The sequence below is a fragment of the Chiloscyllium plagiosum genome, chromosome 25 (genome assembly GCF_004010195.1).
Source record: "Chiloscyllium plagiosum isolate BGI_BamShark_2017 chromosome 25, ASM401019v2, whole genome shotgun sequence".
NCBI classification, from domain to species: Eukaryota; Metazoa; Chordata; class Chondrichthyes; order Orectolobiformes; family Hemiscylliidae; genus Chiloscyllium; species Chiloscyllium plagiosum.
In genome coordinates, this window is record NC_057734.1 from 18,421,326 (window position 1) to 18,442,741 (window position 21,416).

General features: G+C 41.9%; 1 protein-coding gene across 6 annotated transcripts in view; it reads left to right on the forward strand.

Moving 5' to 3' along the window:
- The window catches only part of mn1b (meningioma 1b), a 135,263-nt gene that overhangs the window by 12,644 nt on the left and 101,203 nt on the right, over window positions 1-21,416 (forward strand). The window contains exons 2-3 of one of the 6 annotated variants that reach the window (XR_006315376.1): window positions 9,080-9,244; window positions 12,740-12,853. The exons of 4 other annotated variants lie outside the window; for them this stretch is intronic. Coding sequence is in view for 1 of the 2 variants with exons in the window: in XM_043715619.1 (XP_043571554.1) it covers window positions 12,740-12,921 (182 nt within the window). In the remaining variant the exon portion in view is untranslated. Of the gene's footprint in view, window positions 1-9,079; window positions 9,245-12,739; window positions 19,472-21,416 lie in introns of those variants that run through there. One more of the 6 variants, XM_043715619.1, reaches the window with a different exon arrangement.

The following is a 21,416-nucleotide window of genomic DNA, read 5'->3' on the forward strand; positions in this document are numbered from 1 at the left end:
AGAAAACAAAGCTTACGTTTCAAGTCCTGAGACCCTTCTTTAGTACTGACACACTGAAGAAGGGTCTTTGAACTTAAAATGTTAATTCTGTTTTCTCTTCACAGATGCTGCCAAACCTGCTGAGTTCCTCCAGCAATTTCTGTTTTAAATTCAGATCTTTAGCACCTGCAGATCCTTGCTTCTTTCTATTACAATGATGTCTGTCCTGTCACAGACTATTTCTGATTATGACATAAGATATATATAGGACGTAGGATGAGATGGAATTTTATTTAACATCAATGATTATGACTTTGCTTTACAAAGGCATTGTAGTTACAAAATAAATGCAATGCTGAAAATGAACTCTGGGCACAACCTATCACCTGCACAATGTAATGTGAGATACCATGGAGGGGGGAATCTTACTCCACTTCACTCTATGGGTTTGAATATCTTCCTTGTACTTGATAAGTTTAATAAGAGTGTATAGCAGGAACCACCTTCACATTCCTGGATGTGTGGAAGAAATCAGGAATTGGGGTTACAGTAATGTGTAAACAGACTGAGTGAAATTCAAACTGATGGAAAATAAATTTCTGATTTTGTTTTAATTGATTCAATGGCAAAGTATAATGGTGTTATTGTTAACCTCCGTTCTTTACATTAAGGAAGGTTGTGGCCTGATAATTATCCAACGATCTCTGAAAAGTGTTTTTTTGCTTGTGATACCACATGGCCAAATGGCCTGACAATATTTATTGGACATAAGCAGGTAACATGATCACTTGGGCAAATCAATAGAAAGTACCTGGCATCTTAAGAAAAAATGATTTGCAACTTCATGAGAGGAGGGACACAGTGAGTGTCAGTGCTTTCAGGAGAGGAGTGAACCCAATGTGTGTCAGTGCTTTCGGGAAAGGAGTGACTCCAGTGTGTGTCAGTGGTTTAGGGAGAGGAGTGGCCTCAGTGAGTGCCAGTGCTTTTGGGAGAGGGGTGACCCCAGTGTATGTCAGTGCATTCAGGAGAGGGGTGACCCCAGTGAGTGCCAGTGCATTCAGGAGGGGAGTGACCCCAGTGAGTGCCAGTGCTTTCGGGAGAGGAGTGATCCCAGTGAGTGTCAGTGCATTCAGGAGGGGAGTGAACCCAGTGAGTGTCAGTGCAATCAGGAGAGGAGTGACCCCAATGTGTGTCAGTACTTCAAGAGAGGTGTGACCCCAGTGAGTGCCAGTGCATTCAGGAGGGGAGTGACCCCAGTGTGTGTCAGTGCCTTCAGGAGAGGAGTGACCCCAGTGAGTGAAAATGCATTCAGGAGGGGAGTGACCCCAGTGAGTGTCAGTGCATTCAGGAGGGGAGTGACCCCAGTGAGTGTCAGTGCATTCAGGAGGAGAGTGACCCCAGTGAGTGTAAATGCATTCAGGAGAGGAGTGACTCCAGTGAGGGTCAGTGCATTCAAGAGAGGAGTGACCCAGTGTGTGTCAGTGCATTCAGGAGGAGAGTGACCCCAGTGGGTGTCAGTACATTCAGGAGAGGAGTGACCCCAGTGAGTGTCAGTGCATTTAGGAGGGGAGTGACCCCAGTGAGTGTCAGTGCATTCAGGAGGGGAGTGACTTCAGTGAGTGTCAGTGCCTTCAAGAGAGGAGTGACCCCAGTGAGGGTTAGTGCATGCAGGAGGGGAGTGACCCCAGTGTGTGTCAGTGCATTCAAGAGAGGAGTGACCCAGTGTGTGTCAGTGCATTCAGGAGGGGAGTGACTCCAGTGGGTGTCAGTGCCTTCAAGAGAGGAGTGTCCCCAGTGAGTGTAAATGCATTCAGGAGAGGAATGACCCCAGTGAGGGTCAGTGCATTCAGGAGGGGAGTGACTCCAGTGAGTGTCAGTGCATTCAGGAGGGGAGTGACCCAGTGTGTGTCAGTGCATTCAGGAGGGGAGTGACTTCAGTGAGTGTCAGTGCCTTCAAGAGGGGAGTGACCCCAGTGTGTGTCAGCGCCTTCAGGAGAGGAGTGACCCCAGTGTGTGTCAGTGCTTTCCGGAGAGGAGTGACCCCAGTGTGTGTCAGTGCATTCAGGAGGGGAGTGACCCCAGTGTGTCAGTGCATTCAGGAGAGGAGTGACCCCAGTGTGTGTCAGTGCATTCAGGAGGGGAGTGACCCCAGTGAGTGTCAGTGCATTCAGGAGGGGAGTGACCCCAGCGTGTGTCAGTGCATTCAGGAGGGGAGTGACCCCAGTGTGTGTCAGTGCATTCAGGATCCGAGAACCTGAGGAAGATTCAGTATTTTTAGGAGATGACGGGAAAGACTTAAAGTGGACAAAAAGGAACTCCCTGACCACTATGGTAGGCTGGAAGGGCTCTTAATTATAACAGATGAAGTGCTTCCAACCTATCCAATGACTATAAGTTTAAAGAATTTCTTCCACTCTAATCATCCGTACTTGTTTTGTTCAATTTTGTATGTTTATGGTAGCTATGACTTGCACATTCAGAGCATGATTATAGTTGTGTTTGTGTTTTTAAACTGTTGATGAATTACTTCTGAGTACAATCATTAATACTGAATTTGATTGGTGCATTTATAGCCAACTCTATGAAACTCTGAATATGATACATTGCATAATAGTGTGTGTATACACCAGTATGCCTGTCCATCTGCCTTTGTCTATTGTTCTGCATCTTTATTGCTGGATTGATCTGTCTGTCATCCTCATCTGTTTCTATCCATCTTTGTCCACTTCATCCATACATTTGCACCTACGTGTTTGTGTATTTCTGTCTCTTCTTGTGTTTGCGGTTTTCTTTCTTTCTGTGTCCTTCTGTTTCTATTGTAGCAGTATGTCTTCATTTGTTTTCAGGATTTGTCTTTTTGAGTCTGTCTGCATCTGTGTCAATCTGTGTTTGTGACTGTCTCTGTCCATCCATTTATGCCTGACTGTCTTTGTTCATCTGTCAATCTTTCTTTGTTCATCACTTTATGCCTGTCTCTCAGTGTCCATTGCCATGGTCTATTATGTATATCCATGTCGTTATGATCATCTGCCTGTATCTACTGCCTGTACCTATTGGTCTGTTTGTGTCACTCTATATGCCTGTCCATCCATTTAACTGGGTCTGTTTATATATGTCAATTTCTCCATGTCCATTCATTTGCGTTGATATGGATGCCTGTCTATTTCTGTGTAACTAAATTGGTCTCTCTCTATCTGTCTGGGCTGGATTTCCCAACTGGTGTTATCTTAATATTGTTGTTGATCTATTTAAAACTATGTGTCTGTATGCGTATTTGATCATTTATGTCTATTGGTGCTCTTTTGACAGGCTGGTGGATGGAATGATTTTTAAAAAAGTTTTCTTCCACTAGAACTGCTGAGTGCAACCTGTGCCCTGTTTGATATGCAGCAACTCATGCAAATGCTTTGTGAGTTGCTCTGCTCCTATCAAGCATGTATCTGGAATCAAATTCATTACACCACTTTCCCACAGTGTGTGGAAAGGTTTATGTGATTTTACTGATTCCAGACTAGGCTCATGGCAGGATAGTATAATGTTGATTCCTTCAATGTTTCCAAATGTGATCTCTTATGGAACATGGACTTCCTTGGTAAAAGTACAAAGACGTTTCTTTATCTGCAGTGGGGAATAATGTGTGGCTTGTTGTCAAAAGGAAAATGATTAGAGAAGTAAAATTTTAGCAGGCAGCACTTGTTACCTATTCTGCTTTATTGCTGTGACAGCAAATGCTGGCAATAAGGTGTGACTTGTATTTATTCTCTTTTCCTCCATCTTCTGAAGATATTATTTTAAATGGGTTGAGTGGTGCGGACATCTTAAAGCTGTCAACTTCAAATTTTCACCCGTTAATATTTTCCAGAGAAAGCCTTGGAAAGCAACCAAGAGTAGGACCCCCAGGACCAATGGGAACAGCTGTGTTCCTACCATTGCTCCACTGGCTTAGATCATCAAACTCTGTGAGGTGCAGGGAGTGTCTGGATGATCAATGTCATACTGGATGGTTCTTGTCCAATGCAACAGTCAGGACACCCTTTGTCTGCTTACCTCTCCACTCTCCCTAATACTTTGTCTTCGCTCACTTTGAGTAACTACCATAGTCCCTATTAGATCCTGAAAGCTTGTACATGAGTCACTCCATCAGCAAGTAAAGTCCCTTCCTTTTGTAATCATTCAGGGGAATTGGAAATTGCTGGCTGAGCCATCTCTAAGTAACCTTGAGCAGACAGTGATGAGCTGCCTATTGAAATGCTGCAGTCTGTTTGGTGCAGGTACACACAGCAATATTGGTGGGGGTGGAGATGTTCCATGATTTTGGAATGGAAGTACAGTGATATGTTTCCAAATCAGGATGGTGTGTGGCTCGATGGGAGCTTTTTAGGTGTTAGTCTTCTTATGCATCTGTTGCCCTTGTCCTTGGAAGGTGCTGTCTAAGGAACTTGGGTACATTCTGTAGTGCATTCTTGTTTCACTACCCATTCTCCCAAACACATAAGGCATTGATCATCCTTTTAACCAGGTAGCTGCCAAGAGTGGCAGTTGAAAGTCAGAAATATTTGTAGAACAACGCTGAATCTTCTCCGCAGGACAGACTTTGATCAGGATCATTGTGTATTTAAAAACTTTAGTTCGGGGTAGCTGACACTGACTCATAATTTGGGTGCCAGTGTGACATGTGAACTATTCCCAGGTATTTGATAAGTTAGGAGGTGTTGGAAACCAGCTGGACAATAGGTAAAGTAGCAGGAGGAGAAAAAAACAAATTCAGCACAAGCCAAATCCTCAATGCCCATGCACCTACAGTACTCAAAGCAGTATTGAACCTGTTCAAGAGGTCAGAAAGTGGAGCTGTGCCTTGGAGTGGGGTTACCCAGCCCCGAGTGTCCTGGAGTCTCCAGGCAGTAATGATTAATGGGCACTGCTACAAGGAACCCAGGAGAAAATTCTTAGTGGCTATCAAACACATATTCGCTGCACGTTTGTTTCTGAGTTAGAAAAATATTGGAGATGGGGAAGACAGGCTTTTTGTCATGTGACGGTGGTGATTGAGGTCATGTGATGAAACATCGAGGAGTGCCTCCAGTCAGAATTGGCAACCCAGTACAATACTGGAGTGGGAACTGGGAGTCAAATAGGAATTCTAAAGTGGGAGTGACTAGGAGGACATCAACACCATTTGCGCTCTATGGTGACTATAAACTTGAAGAACTTGAAAATGCTAATCAATGCTCCTCCTCTTTGTTGGGAGTTTTTTTTTGGTGTGGCAATTGCATTTGTAATGAGGAAGAAATGGCTGCTGCATTCTCTTAAACAGTTAAATCCCACCAGGCAAGTTGCTGATTTGAGGGTATTGTGTGATCTGAGGCAGGGGAGAGGAGGGGAAAGAAAAGGACATTTTCTCTCCTCCATCCGCCACGATTGAGCCTGGATTAGATCTTCCTATTCAGCCCCAAACCTGCCTGAGATGGGAAAGGAAAGTTTAGGAGGGCAAGGCCGCTTTCAGGAGCAGCCAAGGAGAAACAATAGTTTCTATCGGCTGTAAGGATCCAGTCAGCTCTGAATATGACCAGTTTATTGTAATTAAAAAGTCTCAACCCGTACAAAACGGCGCAAGTCCTGACTCTGATTGTTCTAAGTACACGGTGTGTTTCATTTTGTTGCCATTCAGAGCAATAGCTCGGAAAATGATTGGATTGCATATATTCTGAAAGGGGCAGCTAGAGAGAGAGAGACAGACAGACATCAGGACCTTATGCTTGACTAACCGTGGAGAACGGTCGTCTTCATCCAGGGCTCCTGCTGTGTTCAGTGGATGGAAGTTGGTCAGTCGTGCAGCAGTTGCTTGCAGTTTGTCAGCACGCTCCAGTAGGTGAAAGGGACAAGCCCGCAGGCCAAGCCAGATATTCAAACTCTGTCCTGTCACTTAAATTCTCCCAGTCGCGCTTAACTACAGTGTACATCTGATTCTCAGGAGTGACCCACGGCAGATTGCAATTTCAAATAACTTCTCAGCTCAGAAGGGAAAGAAACAAAAGCGAAAACAAAATACCCCACGCGCACACAATCAGAACAGGGGCTGAGAAAAAAACTGTCTCCCTGAAGTATAGCCATTATTTATCGTTTCTCTTGGAAGGGTTCCTAGTTGTGTTTTAAATCCTTGGAGTTTGTAGCGTTTAATGTCCTTTATGATGCTGTATGAAGCCAGTGGAGGCCTATCTTAAAATGAGAGGTAAATCCATCTTTGTTTGGTTTTGGGGTATGAAAAGATTGGAGAGTGCAAGGTTTGAAGTTTAGTTGCATTCTGGAGACTGGCCAACAAAGGGACCAAATCTTACATGCTCAATTTCACCGATTGTAACCACCTGATAAGCGAAAATTCTAATGAAATGAATTGAAATATAAAATTGAATAATGTATTGTTGCTCAGCTCTTGCTCAATTTAATTATTTTTATGTAGGGCGTGGATGGGAATTAGATTTCACACTTGACTGTTTTTGTAGCACAGGAATATGCGCAGCATCCAGTATTTAAAAAGCCCATTTATTTCTTTCCTTTGTTACATGTCACTCCCCCTCCCCCTTACTTCTCCTAGTTTGCCAAAGGACATCCGAATAGTTTTGCAGTCTGACCTGGTGCAGCCTGGAATTTTCATTGCATATGTGAAAATTATCTTTCCCCGTTTGTTCACTCTGTCTGCTCCCCCCCCCCCCCCCCCAAACCAGATAACACAAACCCAGACAATAAGAAGTATAATTCTCCATGTGCTGCTCTTCTGCAGGCAATAGCTCCCCTCCATTACTTCACCCAAGTGGCCAATCTTAAGTCAGGCTCAGTCAACAATTTATACAGCACTTCCACACAGTAAAGTGTCTGATGATGTTATGCCGAATGATTGTCCTCCAAAATTTAACACTTTTAGGGCAGGTAACCAAAGTCTGGGTCAATGACATTATGAGAAAATGTGAGAAATGAGGTGAAGGGATTTAGGGTATGAATTCTAGGATTTAGGGTCAAGGCAGCTCCAAAGGTGGTGTGATTAATGAATGCAGAAGAAGCCAAAATTGCTGGAATGCAAAGATCTTGCAGGATTATAGGGCTTGGGGTGGAGGGGTTGTGTGTGGAATGTTGCAAACACAGGGAGACGGGAGGTATTGGTGGGAATTTTAAACAAGTTTGAGAATTTTAACATTTTACAGAACGCAAGTGCCTGCAGTCTATTCAGCTATGGACTGAAGATCAGAGAACTGCTGGATTTAGACTTTTTTACGCGCTAAGTTGATTGAAAATAATCATTGTTGTTGGTATTTTACATGACAGCTTAAACATTCTTGTGAATTGACTTTTAAAATCCTAGTTCATGATTGATAATTCCTTTGTAACAACTGCCTGAACTTAAGTGATCTTCTCCAGCCAGATATCTCGGCACTCACCCTCTGCACTACTCTGTGTTTCTTAGTTCCTTCTTGCACACTGGTCAGTGCTAGTTCAGTAATATCCTTCCTGTCCAGTTCTGCTTTATGTTTTGCTTTTATATAAGTTCCATAACTTAATTTGATTAAGTAAACCCAACTCCTTGGAATATATCACACAATTTTATGATTGTTACTTTACACAGAAGTAATAACCGTGTGGCTCTAAGATGAGACATACCTTGTGTTTTCAGAAAGTTTACACAAACAAAAATACTCTTAGTCCGTTCCTGATGATGGTCTGCATAGATTGTGATGGCGCTGAATGGCATTACAAAAGATACATGTGTGGATTACAATTTATGTGCGTATATCCACATATAGGTGTGGTCAGTGTGATCTGTACATGTTCATGCTGCAATGTATAATGTTGCATGGCCATAGCTATATAGAATGATCAAATAAGATGGTTGTAGTTTGTTGAGATTAAGATTTATAAATATACACCCAGGCAGCATGGTTGGAGTTAGAGTGTAACTTTCTTTTTCGAATTTTGAATTAGTTTAGAAGCAGTTTGAACTGTTCTTGTTTGTCGCTTTCTCAGGAATGCCCCCGTTATTGACAGGAATCCATGTTCACTGTCGTGATCCTGCTTTGTGAGTGCATTCGCCTGTCCAATAATTCAGCACATATACTGCTTGCCTTGTTTTTGCTTGCAGATTTCAAAGTGCAGAATATGGTGAGTTATTAAAAATGAGGCTGCTGCTTTTTCTGACCTGAATTAGTTTTTCAATCAATGTTAATAAGGCAAGAGAAAGGTTAGTATGTGTGCAGGGTTTGAAGGTAGGGTTTGGAGGTTGAGGGTATCGAAGGTGAAGTTATTCAGAACTTGGACTCTCAGGGTGAGAGTGCCAAGGTTTGCTTGCCTCCATGTGCTGGAGTGATGGTAACACGGACCTTAGTTTGGCAGTGGTGTGATGAGCAGTACAGGAGGAGGAGTAAAGAATATTTGTGGATGGTGTCAAATTGTGTTGTTTACACATAGGCCTTAGAACAGTTTTACACCTAAGGAGGTGAACGGTTGCATCATAGATGATAAAACATGGAGTGATGATTACCTAGTATGAGTCTATCCTTATAAAGCTGATATATTTGTTGATTCAATCCATGGCATGTGTTGAATAAGTTAGAATCATGGTTAGAAGAAGGTTATTTGGTCCATTGTGTTCCTGCTGTTGAATTGAAATCACCTGGCACGCTGAGGTCCTGCAATTCACCCTTGAATGCCTGGGATTAGGGTTTGTCAGCATATAATCTGATTTGCTTAGTGATCACCCAGTGGGAGATGTTTGTGGTGTGTGTGTCTGTGGGTGGTTATTGGGGGAGGTCAGGACAAGGTTTGACTGTGGTGCCTTCTGGTGGGAATAGCTTGCTGGCAGTCACTATTCAGAGCGATACTTAATGAACAGGGGCCTTGATGAAGAGGTTCTGCATGGAGCATGCTGATGGGGCATCACCTCAGAAGATTCAGCAATTTCAGGGAGAGAGATTGTTATATTTGTGTTGTCACATGAAGGCTGTGTTGGCTCACCATTTAATCGCCAGTGATCTCGTGACGAAATGCGCTGGGGTGGGTGCTGGAGGAGTGTAGCTCTGATGACCCGTCTGACTGCCCTCTTTATTTTTTTTAGATGCCGTTCTCCACGAGGACAGCTGACACAATGTTGCGATAAAGCAAACGTGTTACTTGTAGTCTGTAGCTGGGCAGTTGGCGTGCGCATGGGCTGAAAAAAAACGTAAAGGTGTTCGAGGTGTTCAGCGTGACATCGGCGCGCAAGCGCGCGAAAAAGAGCACGGTGCGTATTTCCAACTAGGATGTATTGTGCTGAATATCAGTAGAGTTGAATGTTGAGTAGTCATTTCATTGTGCAGTGAATGATCTAAAGCATCAGTTTGATCAAGCAATTGAATTACTACGATACATTGGAACTTGAGAGATATATGCACTTTGGTTTGTTTTGGGTAACAGGACACTTTTAGCTTGGTCCTAGTAAACCATTGACATTAACCTACAATAACGTACTGTCTTCTAGGGGAGGGGTTGAGTTTTTGTTAGGGGTCACAATCCCTGGTCTAGATCTTGCTCTCTCAGAATGCTCCAAATGCTTCATGATATAAGTCTATCGTTTCCTCATGTGATCCATATCATGGCAATGGAGACCAGTAACAAATGGGAGGCTGATCCCTCCTTGCCAGGCTACCCTCCCCTAACTCAGAATAGTCTAATACCACTACATCAGTCCCATTAATAACTCTGTATTAGAGGGCCTCTTCACTTTAGTGTGGAAGCTGGAGTAACCCTGTGTGGAGTACAGTGTGGAGTAACCCTGCCTCCTCCTCCTTCTGACATTCACGTACTTTGTTTGCTGAAAAGCAAGACTGGGAATAACACTGAAGTCCCATTTTGCAGTTGGGTAGGTTGTCAATAGAAGGTTGAAGACCCATGGAGTAGCGAGCCAATCAAGGTCCAGGATTGTCAAGTCTGATGGAACATTTTCCCGAAGGATTCAGCACATGCCTCTGTGGCCTAATGTCCATGTGTGCAGCATATTGTCTTCCTACACCAACTGAAAAGCAAAAGGACTCCTTGTTAACTGATTGGACAATTCTTGACTGTCAGTCCAACAGTCTTTTTTGCTGTCTCTGTTATTCTGCATGCCCCTATAATCTTCTATCTGGTTGCTTGTGTCTGGGAGATCAATGTTGAATTCCTGGAGACTCCAAGATAACCAGAGAGTTAGCAACCTCCATGAGTGGACAGTGGTTCTCATGGTGTATAAGGTGCCGGACTGCCCAAATGATTGCTATTTGTACAGTATGTTGTTATTTTGATAAATTTCTACATTTATTGAATCTAAAAATACGCTGTCTTTCAAAAATAGAAATGAGAAAAAGGAGAGATTCCCATCTTTAATGTGCTCCTCTGGGGTGATTCAGCAACCCTAATCTCACAGGAAGCATTGGGTCAGTGATAAGAGTTATAATGGTGTAGTTCTGTTTCTCCAAACCACACTTCTGAGCTCAATTTATTGTTTGATGCTGGGAATGTGGGAGTGCAGAATCATTCCTTGTAAACTGCCCCTTCAGAGTTGTGAGTACTTTAGTTTACCAGGCACTTTTATAATCCCACGATTTTCTGATACTTGACATTCTGCTCTGACGAAACAAATCAGACTCAAAAATACATGGGAGATGGGAACTGCTGTTACCAGTCATTCTTGTAATTGCACACCTCCAGTTGGATTTGAACAATTGGGAGAGCTGTTGGGTCTGAGCTGAATGCTGTTATTGTCTGAGTAGCTCATAATTTCATTTATTTATGATACTAAATATAAAGCTGAAACATCATTTCATATTTTCTCGGCCTTGTTTTGTACCTCCTGGACACTAGTTATTTGGGCAGGTTGCCATTTTTATAAACTATGAAATTTCCCTCACCATCTGAGAACTATGCACTCAGTGGTGCTGGGGCTAAGGAATGAGATGAAATTCAATGTCAAAAGAATTTCACTTTTTCAGCTGTTTCGAGTGATGCAAAGATGAATTGCAAAGATAGTTGATGACAGGAGGTGATATTTCTTTTGTTTTTATGGCTTTAAATAGATTAGGAAGTAATTGTTACCAATTTTGTCTCTGTATTTCCAATTTAAAACAATCTTTGCCAACGCTGTTTGTAAAATTGGGCTACTCTCACAATGTTAGTGGTGTCCTGAATGAAGACGTCACTGAGCATTACCATTGAACCTGGAGAACTGACCTGATGTTATTCCAAATAAGCACTGAATGGAGCTGAGTACTCTTCATCGGCAATGGGAGGCTTTGGCTACTTTATTCAAGAGCTGTTTTTCATTGTGTGATTGCATGGGTGTTGATGAACTATTTAAACCCAAGGCATCATAACCAAACCCAATCTTGCCAATGCTCACAGGCACACATGGCCAGGGGTGGGAACTCTGGCAAACGATGCCCTTTCGTTGCTCAGGGCCAAATTAACTGCAGAATGTCCATTACTGCAGTAACTGGCATTCACTTCTGAGATCAGAATTCTGCAGTTTGTATGAGGAATTGGCTGAGTGGAATCCATTCTCTGTAATCTTCGCAAGAAGAATAGCTGATTCAAGTTTCAAAAAAGAAAGGAAAAGTTTAAGTAACTGTGGATTGTGAGGTCTGCAGGTATTAAGATGATATATTATTGACTCTCCAGCCTAAGTATGACAAAATCAGCATTTTGTATCTGGATGGTGTGTTTGGGTCAAGCTTGGAGTGCTTCACTGAATTGGATTAACCTGAGGTGAAATGCATTTTGGGCAATTTGATGGTCTCATTCTTTTTGATGTCGGTTGGGATTTGGGTTTGCGCTCACCTATTCCATTTTACTTCCCATGAGTGTATGGTAAGAAATGGACAATGGAGCAAAAAGTAATTAGATGCGTCCTGTTACAAAGGTGAGCCTATGTGGCATTAACAGGGGAGACCCTTTGATACTATCACTTAAGAGCTTTTTGCCAAAATTAATTCCTGTTTTAAAACAAAAGGACGTCTTGCTAACTTGTTTCTTCATGTCACAATGATTAATTATAAGTGAAGGAAAACAACAGGTATTGATATCACTTTTTTTTAACTGAAGAGAATTCTAAACTATTTCCCTGGCTCCCTATCAACTGGGAGTGACACCCCTCTGTAAGGGGAGAGTTCTGCAATGTTCAAGGGTTCCAGAATTTCAAAAGAATGGACCCTACCGTGTAGAGATGTGAATACCATTTTTGTGAAAACAACTTTCAGACTGATAACAGCAGAATGATGATGCAGTTATTTAAATAAAAATTTTACATGTTCAATGCTGAAAGAGTGAATATAAGGCTCATCACAAAAAGGAACAGTTTCAAACTTAGTTGAATCTGATTTCCTTGGTTGCCAATGGATTTACTTTATACATCATTCCTTTAAAGTAAATCAATTTCTCCTTCTAAATTGTTCACGACTGACAGGTGACGATGAGTCTTTCCTGAAAAGATATCCCTGTAATTTGTGGATTGGAAGGTAGTTGCACCATTGATGATCTTGATTCTGCTGTCCAACTCTTGCCAAAATTGATCAGCAAAGTTCACGTGAAAAGGTGAGGTTGTCCACAGCAGGTTATACAGAGGAGAATTACAGGGGTTGCTGTTGGCTTGAGGAAAACTTTAAGCACAATAAGAAAAGTCAGCTTATTTATGAAAGAAAAAAGAGAAAACGAAAATGGTCCTTAATCCAGAAAACTAAAACTTATTCTGTTTATTAACCCTTTCCAGCCCACGAGCTTTCCCAGAACAAGGCTTCATCAGTCCAGACTGGCAGCCATTTGCAGTGCCTGTCGGTTCACTGCACAGACGACCTTACTGACTCTAAAGGCCGGAGCCCCATGCAAACTTGGAGATCTTTGCATTCGGACATCTCTAATCGATTTGGGACATTCGTGGCTGCTTTGACCTGAACAGAGATGAATTTTCTATTGTTTTTTTTTGTTGTTGTTTTCTCCTCTCGGCTGCTGCAGTGCGACAGACAGACAGAACATCAAAACAAGTAAAAGTTGTAGTCAAGAAAGCATCCGGGCCCCTTGCTGGCACTTTGCCTCAGTACCTTCGACACTGGTGGCCTGGAAAGGGTTAATTCCAAGCCTGCGCCTCCGGGTGTTTGCCACAGTGGCCTGTTGGATTACTTAAAAAAATGTTACAGTGACCGGTTCTAAACTTTGTTGAACAGACCATTTGTTATTGGGATTGTACGACACACTCTCTTTACTGGATTCCTTGCACTTATATCTGATTTCTTCCCTGGCCCTCCCTCAGGCTCTGGGGACCGGCTTTCCAGGCAACAGCCCCACTGTCAAAAAGCACCATACTGTTGGAAATACTTTTGTTTTCAGACTTTGTTCACCAGGAATCCAAAGGTCGCCGTGTGTAAACTTCAATCCAAACTGGCACAAATTGGGTTCTCACTTCGACTGATATCAGGCAAGGAACAGCAGAGAAGCAGGCTTAGGGGTGGGGATTGCGGCTCGAGTTTGGATTTTTTTTTGTCGATGCAGTAATTTGTTGATAACCTCAGCCACTAATGGCTCCATGTCGTGAGATGCGGACGTAAACGTGGAGAAGTGGAAACTTGAGTTCCGAAGCTCGATTCACATCTCATCATTTCTGGACTCAAGAAGAATGGACAAATTGCTTGATACAATTTATTCCACAGTCATTACCCAGCCCATAGTGGACCGTGATCAATCTGTGTTCATTATGTTTGAATTTCTGGGACAAATATGTATTAAAAAAACACACACGCTCAAAACTTCACTAGTTTCCCATAACCATTGCATCACTGTTGTTTATAAAGCACATTTCTTTCACTTGGACAATGTTTAAAATGTGTGATGCGGCAGCAAGGCCTATAATGAGAACATCAAAACAATGTTTACAAGGTACAGCAAGAATGAACAATAAGGGTAGAATTCACCCCAAGGTGCAGTCAGTTGTCCACATCGTGTGCAATTACATTTGCACTTAATCCCTCCACTGAGAAACATCACATCATACGGAAGGATCTGGAGCAAAAGCAGGTCTATAAACCACAGATCAGACATGATCTTATTAAGTGATGGATAGTGCTAAATAGAATAGTCCTGTTCATTTGTTCCAGCAGATATATAGACTTAGAGGGTCATTGATAGTAATTGCAGTATTGGGAGTAGAGAAAGAGCTATAACCCATGCCAAAAAATAATTAAGGGAAAAGATCCCACTTATCCATCTCATCAGCTATTTCCTCCCAGTCAGCGAGTGGTCTTTTTTTATCGTGGTTCCATCGTTAGATTTTTTCTTGTTCACTGACCTCATTGGATACCTTCTCCACACCCAGCAATCTACTACTCAAAAGAATATTGAGTGCTGGGTGAATACACCTGAGGATAACAGTGCCTGTTATCATCCTAATCCTCTTGCATTTGTTGTGCAAGTGAAAACATTGGGGGCAAAAAAAATGGAGAAATCCAAATCCAGGAAGACTTCTAGGGTGCCCATCTGAGAGGGAGATGGTCAACATCTTTCCCTGTATCACTCAAGTTCTTCTTTAAGCTTTTTGAATTGGAATCATCTGGCCGTTCCTTCACTGTCCCTGAGTCAAATTCCTGGAACTGCCTGACAGCACTGTGGATATCCCTACACCTCAAACATTGCAGTCGTTCAAGAAGGCAGTTCACCACCACCTTTTTCAAGGCAATTAGGCAAGAGCGATAAATGCTAGCCAGTGACACCCATGTGGCACGAATGAAACTTCTCATACATGAATAGGAGGACTCTTAAAGTAATATGAATACACAAAAGCCCTAGTTATATGATTGAACATTGCAGCAACATTGGGCAGAATGCCATTATGTAACAATGTGCGTGTGGTTGTGTGCACAGGGCTCTGACTGAGATGCAAGTCTGAGAATGTTTTGGAGTTTATGGGAACTACCATTTTTTTTGTAATCTTGCACTGAAGGTCCGAAGCCAGGAGCTTGATTCTGTTCATGATTTGTCCGTCTCAGGTTGGTTGCTTCATTGTGAAGGGGAACTAACCATTGCTGAGTCAAATGCCTGTCAGTCATAATTTTCCATTGTGATTCTGTCTCCAGTTAGATAAGAGTGTATTTTCAGTCAGAAACAGGAGCAAGGAATTATCTTAGTGTTGAAAGTACAATAGGAACTGATTCAGTCGGTGTACCGATCCACACAGATCAGGCAGCTCCCAGGCTTGGTCAGTTTTGTTCTGTATTAGTTGGGCTTAGCTAGGGGTAGCAGTGGGGATCTTAAATGGGTCTTTGTGCTCTTGAAGGTGAGAGCAGGGAAAGTCAGGCAGAGCTCCTGTTCCTGATAATGCACCAATTCCCCACCCCAGGAATATGTGTGTGCATTGAGGTACATACAAGTTTGCTATTGTTGAATGAGGGGACAAGGTCAAACTTGGCTGTGATGTTCCCTTTTCCGATTAAGTGCATGTGCAAGGAATGGTCACAAGATCAAAGGTTCTCAAGGGTCGTTAGATGGAACAGAGAAAGCTGGTAAAATACTAAGCTGTCTGATCCTCATAGCACACTTCACTTGTTGTACATTGTGTCTCACAATGGAAACATGGGCTGGGAACAGGAGGGATGTTGGTATGGGGGTGAGAGATTGTGCTTTGAAGCAACCATGCTCCAGTAAAACATTGTCCCAATTGTGCCTAATAAATGTAAGGTTCTACTTTATATTCCCAGAGTTATGGACCAGCAATTCTTTCCATTGCTAAACTGCAATCAACATGCAGAAGAATGGTTAAAAACACCCAAATAGTACTTCAATCCATTAGATAATTTGAGAGTTGCACTGTGGATTATTTTTCCTGCAGCCAGCACTAAACCCATTCCATTTCACTCCATGGAAATAGATGTTGAGTTGATTGAAGTGTGAGCAGAGCAATTTTCATTTGTCATTTATACCTGCTGATGCCCCCTTCAGATCTTATACCATTATCATCATGATAGTTTATCCACACAAGGTTTGGAAAAGAGAAGTTTTTGGCAGTTCAGATTCAATAAACTGAAGGGCCTCTGAAGTACTGTACTATGAAAACGGTTTGATCCTTTGGTACCCCTGAACACATTAATAAACTGACTGGTTGGTTTGCATGGGCCGAACAATATGAATTATGCAAGAGATTACACAAAACATAACTGGTGCTCAGATTACATAACACACGTTGACTTCAGCAAGTACGTTGCTCAATTTCTGTGAAGCATCCTCACCCATCCCCTCAGTTTTCTATCTGACCTCTAGTTTTTTTTTGCAGCTTATACTTTTAGTTCACACTCCACCAGTTTGAATCATACAATTAAAGTTCAATCTTTGACACTTCCTTGGAGCAATGTTGCCATCCTTGAAGAAGGTGGCAAATAGGGGGTGGGGGCAGTGGTTAATTAGAATGATGTAAGTAAATCAATTCAACTTTTAAAAATAACAAAAAATAAAGACTAAAAAATCCCAAGCCATCTGTTGCCTTTATTTCCATCTTGTATTTTGAACTGGGTGAAGCCATACGTACTTAAAACTATACTGAAAACAAGAAATGCTGGAAATCACAGCGGGCCAGGTAGCATCCACGGAGAGAGAGTAAGTTAATGTTTTGAGTCCAGCTGACTCTTGAGTACAGATTCTGGCGTCTGCAGTAATTTGCTTCTACATTTAAACTCATGTTTTCTGAAGTATTTTCCACATTTGGTTTTAAATGAGTGAAGTTATCATTCCTGAAACATCGAACAAACTTAATGTTTCCAAGAGCGAGTTAGAGAGAAGGTGTTCAGTTTAAACAGCAAGGAGCACAGTTCTGGCTTTATGCATTGCTTCAGTCTTGCTGTTCTCAGGAAAATCCAATGATCCTCAACCCTGTTTTGAAGTATATTTCAATGAGCCTTTATATTGGAGGCGACTTTACGGAAAGAACCTCACCTGCTTTAAATCACTGACCTTAGGGAATACTGACCACACAAGCAATAAATAAACCATGCATGCAGTGTTTCCTTTACAGTGCTATATGGACAAAATAGCTGTTGCAACAATCTGCACTCAGTGCTACTATGAAAAAGTCAGCTAACTATAGAATGTCTAAACAGAATCTAAAACATTCTAAATAGCTGCTTAAAATCAATGAGAAGACTTGAATCTGGGGAGAATTCCTTTGTCTGCTATGCATTAGTGACACAGTTTACCCAGTGGAAGCATTGCTTATTACCATTTTCAACCAAATAAAGAATATTTTTCTGTAGAAAGTTATTCCAATTTCAGTAGGAACGTGGAAACAGGGGAATCCCCTCCCACCTAAATTGTGTTTAACAAAATTGCCAAAACGTAGGAGCAAGTTTCGGCAATCCCTTCTGGTTATTCCGTGGAGCTCATTGTTCACTCTGCTTCCAAGTAGCCTACACAGGTAGTTACACACTGGTAAACAGTCATATTCTTTTATAAGTTAACACTAGACAAAATGAAATATATAATTATTAAATTGACGCTAGTGCTCATCTCAAATATTTGGATTATGTTTGCCCAACCAAAATCCCTTTTTTTTCCAACTTTGGGTGCTTAATCTTTGAGAATGAAATGTTATAGCCCCTGTGTTGCTCACGGCTTGTGGGATCTGTTTACTCTGAAGGAGCTTTAGTCCACAGTGGATTCTATTTCCAATGCCTGTCTTCCTTTCTTTTGTGGTTTTGGTGCATATAACGGCAGCAAGCCAGTACAGCTTATCACAAAGTAAATGGTGATTTATGCCAAGTGTTATGTGTTGCCTGACATACAATCTGCTTGAAGCACATGTTTCCTCACAGTGCTACTTACTCTATTGAATAAAGTTGATCCCACACTTAACACCTTTTGGTGTAGTCCGATTCTTATAGACTAACATGATAATAACTGTTGAATTCCAAACCATGTAACCCATTCCACACAATTTCCCTGCCTGTAGCTTTGTTTGAACTGTAAACTGTATTGTATAATGTCAAGCTCAGAATCTGCCTAGAAATCAGTGTGCAGAGGTAAAGTTGTCCAACAAGTTTAATGGTATCTGGATATTTCACTGCCTTTAGAAACATTGTACTGGTACATTGAAGTGTCTTGTAACATGCTGTTGTTCCCACGGTAGAGTGTTGCATAATCTGTCATAGACCTACATCCCCATCTGTCATCCACTGGCAGACGTTTATTAATTAGTTTGCTTTATGAAAGTAACATTTTGGATTTTCTTTGGTATTTTAAACAATACTTCTTTTCATCTCAAATCCAAATCCCTCTATCCTCTCACCCATTTTTATTTCAGCTATCTGCTTCAACTGCACCTGTACCTTCCATTCTCCTACTCTGGACAAATAATTGGCTCCAGCTCCCACTAATCAGCCATCATTGATTCATTGCTATATAAAGTTGCCTTGGCAATCCACCCCATTTGTATTTCAAGAAAATCTTTCACTCTCTCCCTTGCTCTGTGTGGTGTTCTCTCTCTCTGTGAGCTGTTTTTAGAAGTCCATACTCTGAAGGAAATTCATGTTGCTGTATTTTATGCTCCAGGCCCTCTCTAACCATTAATTCTAAACTTACTTTAGAAACGTCACAATTATTACTTTGGTTTACATGTTAAGCACTCAAGGTTCTATAGATTTATTTCCATTCATGCTTAGCACCATGATTATCCTGAGCTGCTTCATAATGGGCTCTCAATGGTTGCTGTTCTGTCCTGGGACTCAAACAGTGAATTAAGAGGTGAAAAAATGGTTTCTTATTTGTTGCAAAATCTTGCCTCCATCGGTTTAAAGCCCTTCATACTCTCTAACCTATCTCGTGTGTTACCAGTTTACACCAGCCAGTCCTGAAACCAGAATCACTGTTCTATCTAAGATTAAATTATTGTGTGAGAATTGGGGTTTGATTCGTTTGCTACTTTATGATTGTGGTCAATTTAGGTTGTTCTTGAGAGTAGGGGTAAAAAAAATATGTATTAGACAGACATAGAAACAGGTCAGCCTATACATTGAAAGGTTACAGTGGCCCTTGCCATATCATGGTGCCCCACTGGTTAACAAAAAGTTCCTTTCAGATACTGGGGTGAGGTGGGATGGAGCATCACTCATTCTGCTCTGGCTGCAGGTGAAGGCAGTTGCATATGCAACAATATGAACTGATAGGTCCTTTCTGTGTGGTTTGACAAAAAACTGTTCTTGCCATTTTGAAATTTGAAGTTTCTCTTTGGCTCTGGCTCGTGCAAAGCTGGTTTGGTCTTTGTTGACTGACTGGAGCAGTTCCCACAGTTTTTATTTTGCGTGTTTTGTTTCATTCAGTGCAACAGGATTTATTTTTGGAAACAAATTTTTAAAAATACAATCTGGACACTGTACTGTAGGTGCATTTGCCTGTACTCATGCCTAATGTATACATATGTTTTAATGAGACTCAAGAAGATGAATAAACTATAATGCAAGTTATAACTCAACTCTGATCTGAGTCCACTCTTATTTTACCTCCTATTCTTCAACATCATTCCTGAGCTTTAGATTCCTGGCATTAGATCATAGAAAACTTTGTCACTCATTGCTAGGTGTTGACTTACTGTTCAAAACAAAGAAACAAAAAACAGACAGGTCATCTTGCTTGGTGCTGAAATATGCTGTCTAGTGGCTAAGGATCAGGAAGTTACAATATAGTTAAGATACAGACTGCAAATCGAACCATGTGTGCAGGCACTGACTGAGGTTAGGATCATGCTGAGCTATGATATGTGGCTCTGTGGGTCCGCCTAAAGTATTTTGTTTCTGTCCATATCAGAACCAGAGCCACAGGCTACCTCAGTACTCCACTTCCATCTGCAATCAATTGTTTTGCCTTGCTGGAAGAGGCCTCAGGAGGGAGGTAACCTGTTGGGCCTTATTTGACAAAGAGGGAACAATCCATCAAACCTACTACCCACCCAATGTAGCTCCAGTAAATTCAGGAATCACAGTTAAAACAGTAACCCTTGCATTTATATAGTCCCTGAGTGTGTTGGAACATCTCAAGCATTTTGGACAGAGAAATGTACATCGTCTTATGTCAACAATGTTTAGCAAAGGAATTTTTGTTGTGAGACTCTCCTAACAGGATCATTTGGAGCTTATTTACAACCTTTGCTGCTGTGACAATGGTTCGGCTTCAATAAGGTTGATGGCAATTTGCCTTTTTCTTTGGCTCAAACCCACTGTCAACCCATACAACCTGAAAGGTCACCAATAAACTAGTCTTCTTTTGTGTAATAAGCCAATGTTCAGGAGAGAGGAGACTGTCTTGTAGGATAGTGGGGTGAAACTGAAAAACTTGACCTGGAGAGTGATGAGATTCAGTAAACTGAAGGCTTAAGATACAGAAACATCAAAGCTGAAATTTTTAACTAACATCCTGCCATTATACAAAAATACAACAAATATTTACAAATGCCTCATCTATATAGATGTTGAGGTGTGTGTGTCAGAAGTAGTCCCTTTTACAGTAGTCAACCGTAATTGTGCTTCACAGCTGGATGGATAATTGCAACTGGTTCCTGGCTCTCAGCTGCAGCTTCACACAGCTGTTTGTGCATGACACCAGCTACACTCCTGCAACTATGTTGTCCAAAGGACAACCAGGAAAGGGGAACCTGTGAGCTGGAACCATGCAGGAGGGAGCGCAGGAAGAATACTATCCATTTCCAATCACTATTTCTTAAATGCACAAAAAAAAAGCTGCCTTGATAGATTTAGCATAGGAAATGGTATTCCTTTCTGATACTGGGACCATTATAGCACAACTGTTGTGCAATATAAAGTTTATTAGCATGGATGCAGAGGTGCTGTAGAGCATCAAATGCAGTCAGCACAGCTCCAAGTCATCTTGTTAAGCCACTGGGAACAGATGGGCAAGACTGAAAAAATTGGTCTGCCTGAGTGCAAACCAGGTAAAAACAATGACTGCAGATGCTGGAAGAGCACAGCAGTTCAGGCAGCATCCGAGGAGCAGTAAAATCAATGTTTCGGGCTTTGCCATCAGGAATACAGGCAGAGAGCCTGAAGGTGGAGAGATAAGCTAGAGGAGGGTGGGGGTGGGGAGAAAGTAGCATAGAGTACAATAGGTGAGTGGGGAGGAGATGAAGGTAACAGGAGAAAGTGAGGTCTGCAGATGCTGGAGATCAGAGCTGAAAATGTGTTGCTGGAAAAGCGCAGCAGGTCAGGCAGCATCCAGGGAACGGTAGAATCGACGTTTCGGGCATAAGCCCCTTGTTCCTGAAGAAGGGCTTATGTCCGAAACGTCGATGCTCATGAAGGTGATAGGTCAAGGAGGAGGGTGGAGTGGATAGGTGGAAAAGAAGATAGGCAGGTAGGACAAGTCATGGGGACAGTGCTGAGCTGGAAGTTTGGAACTAGGGTGAG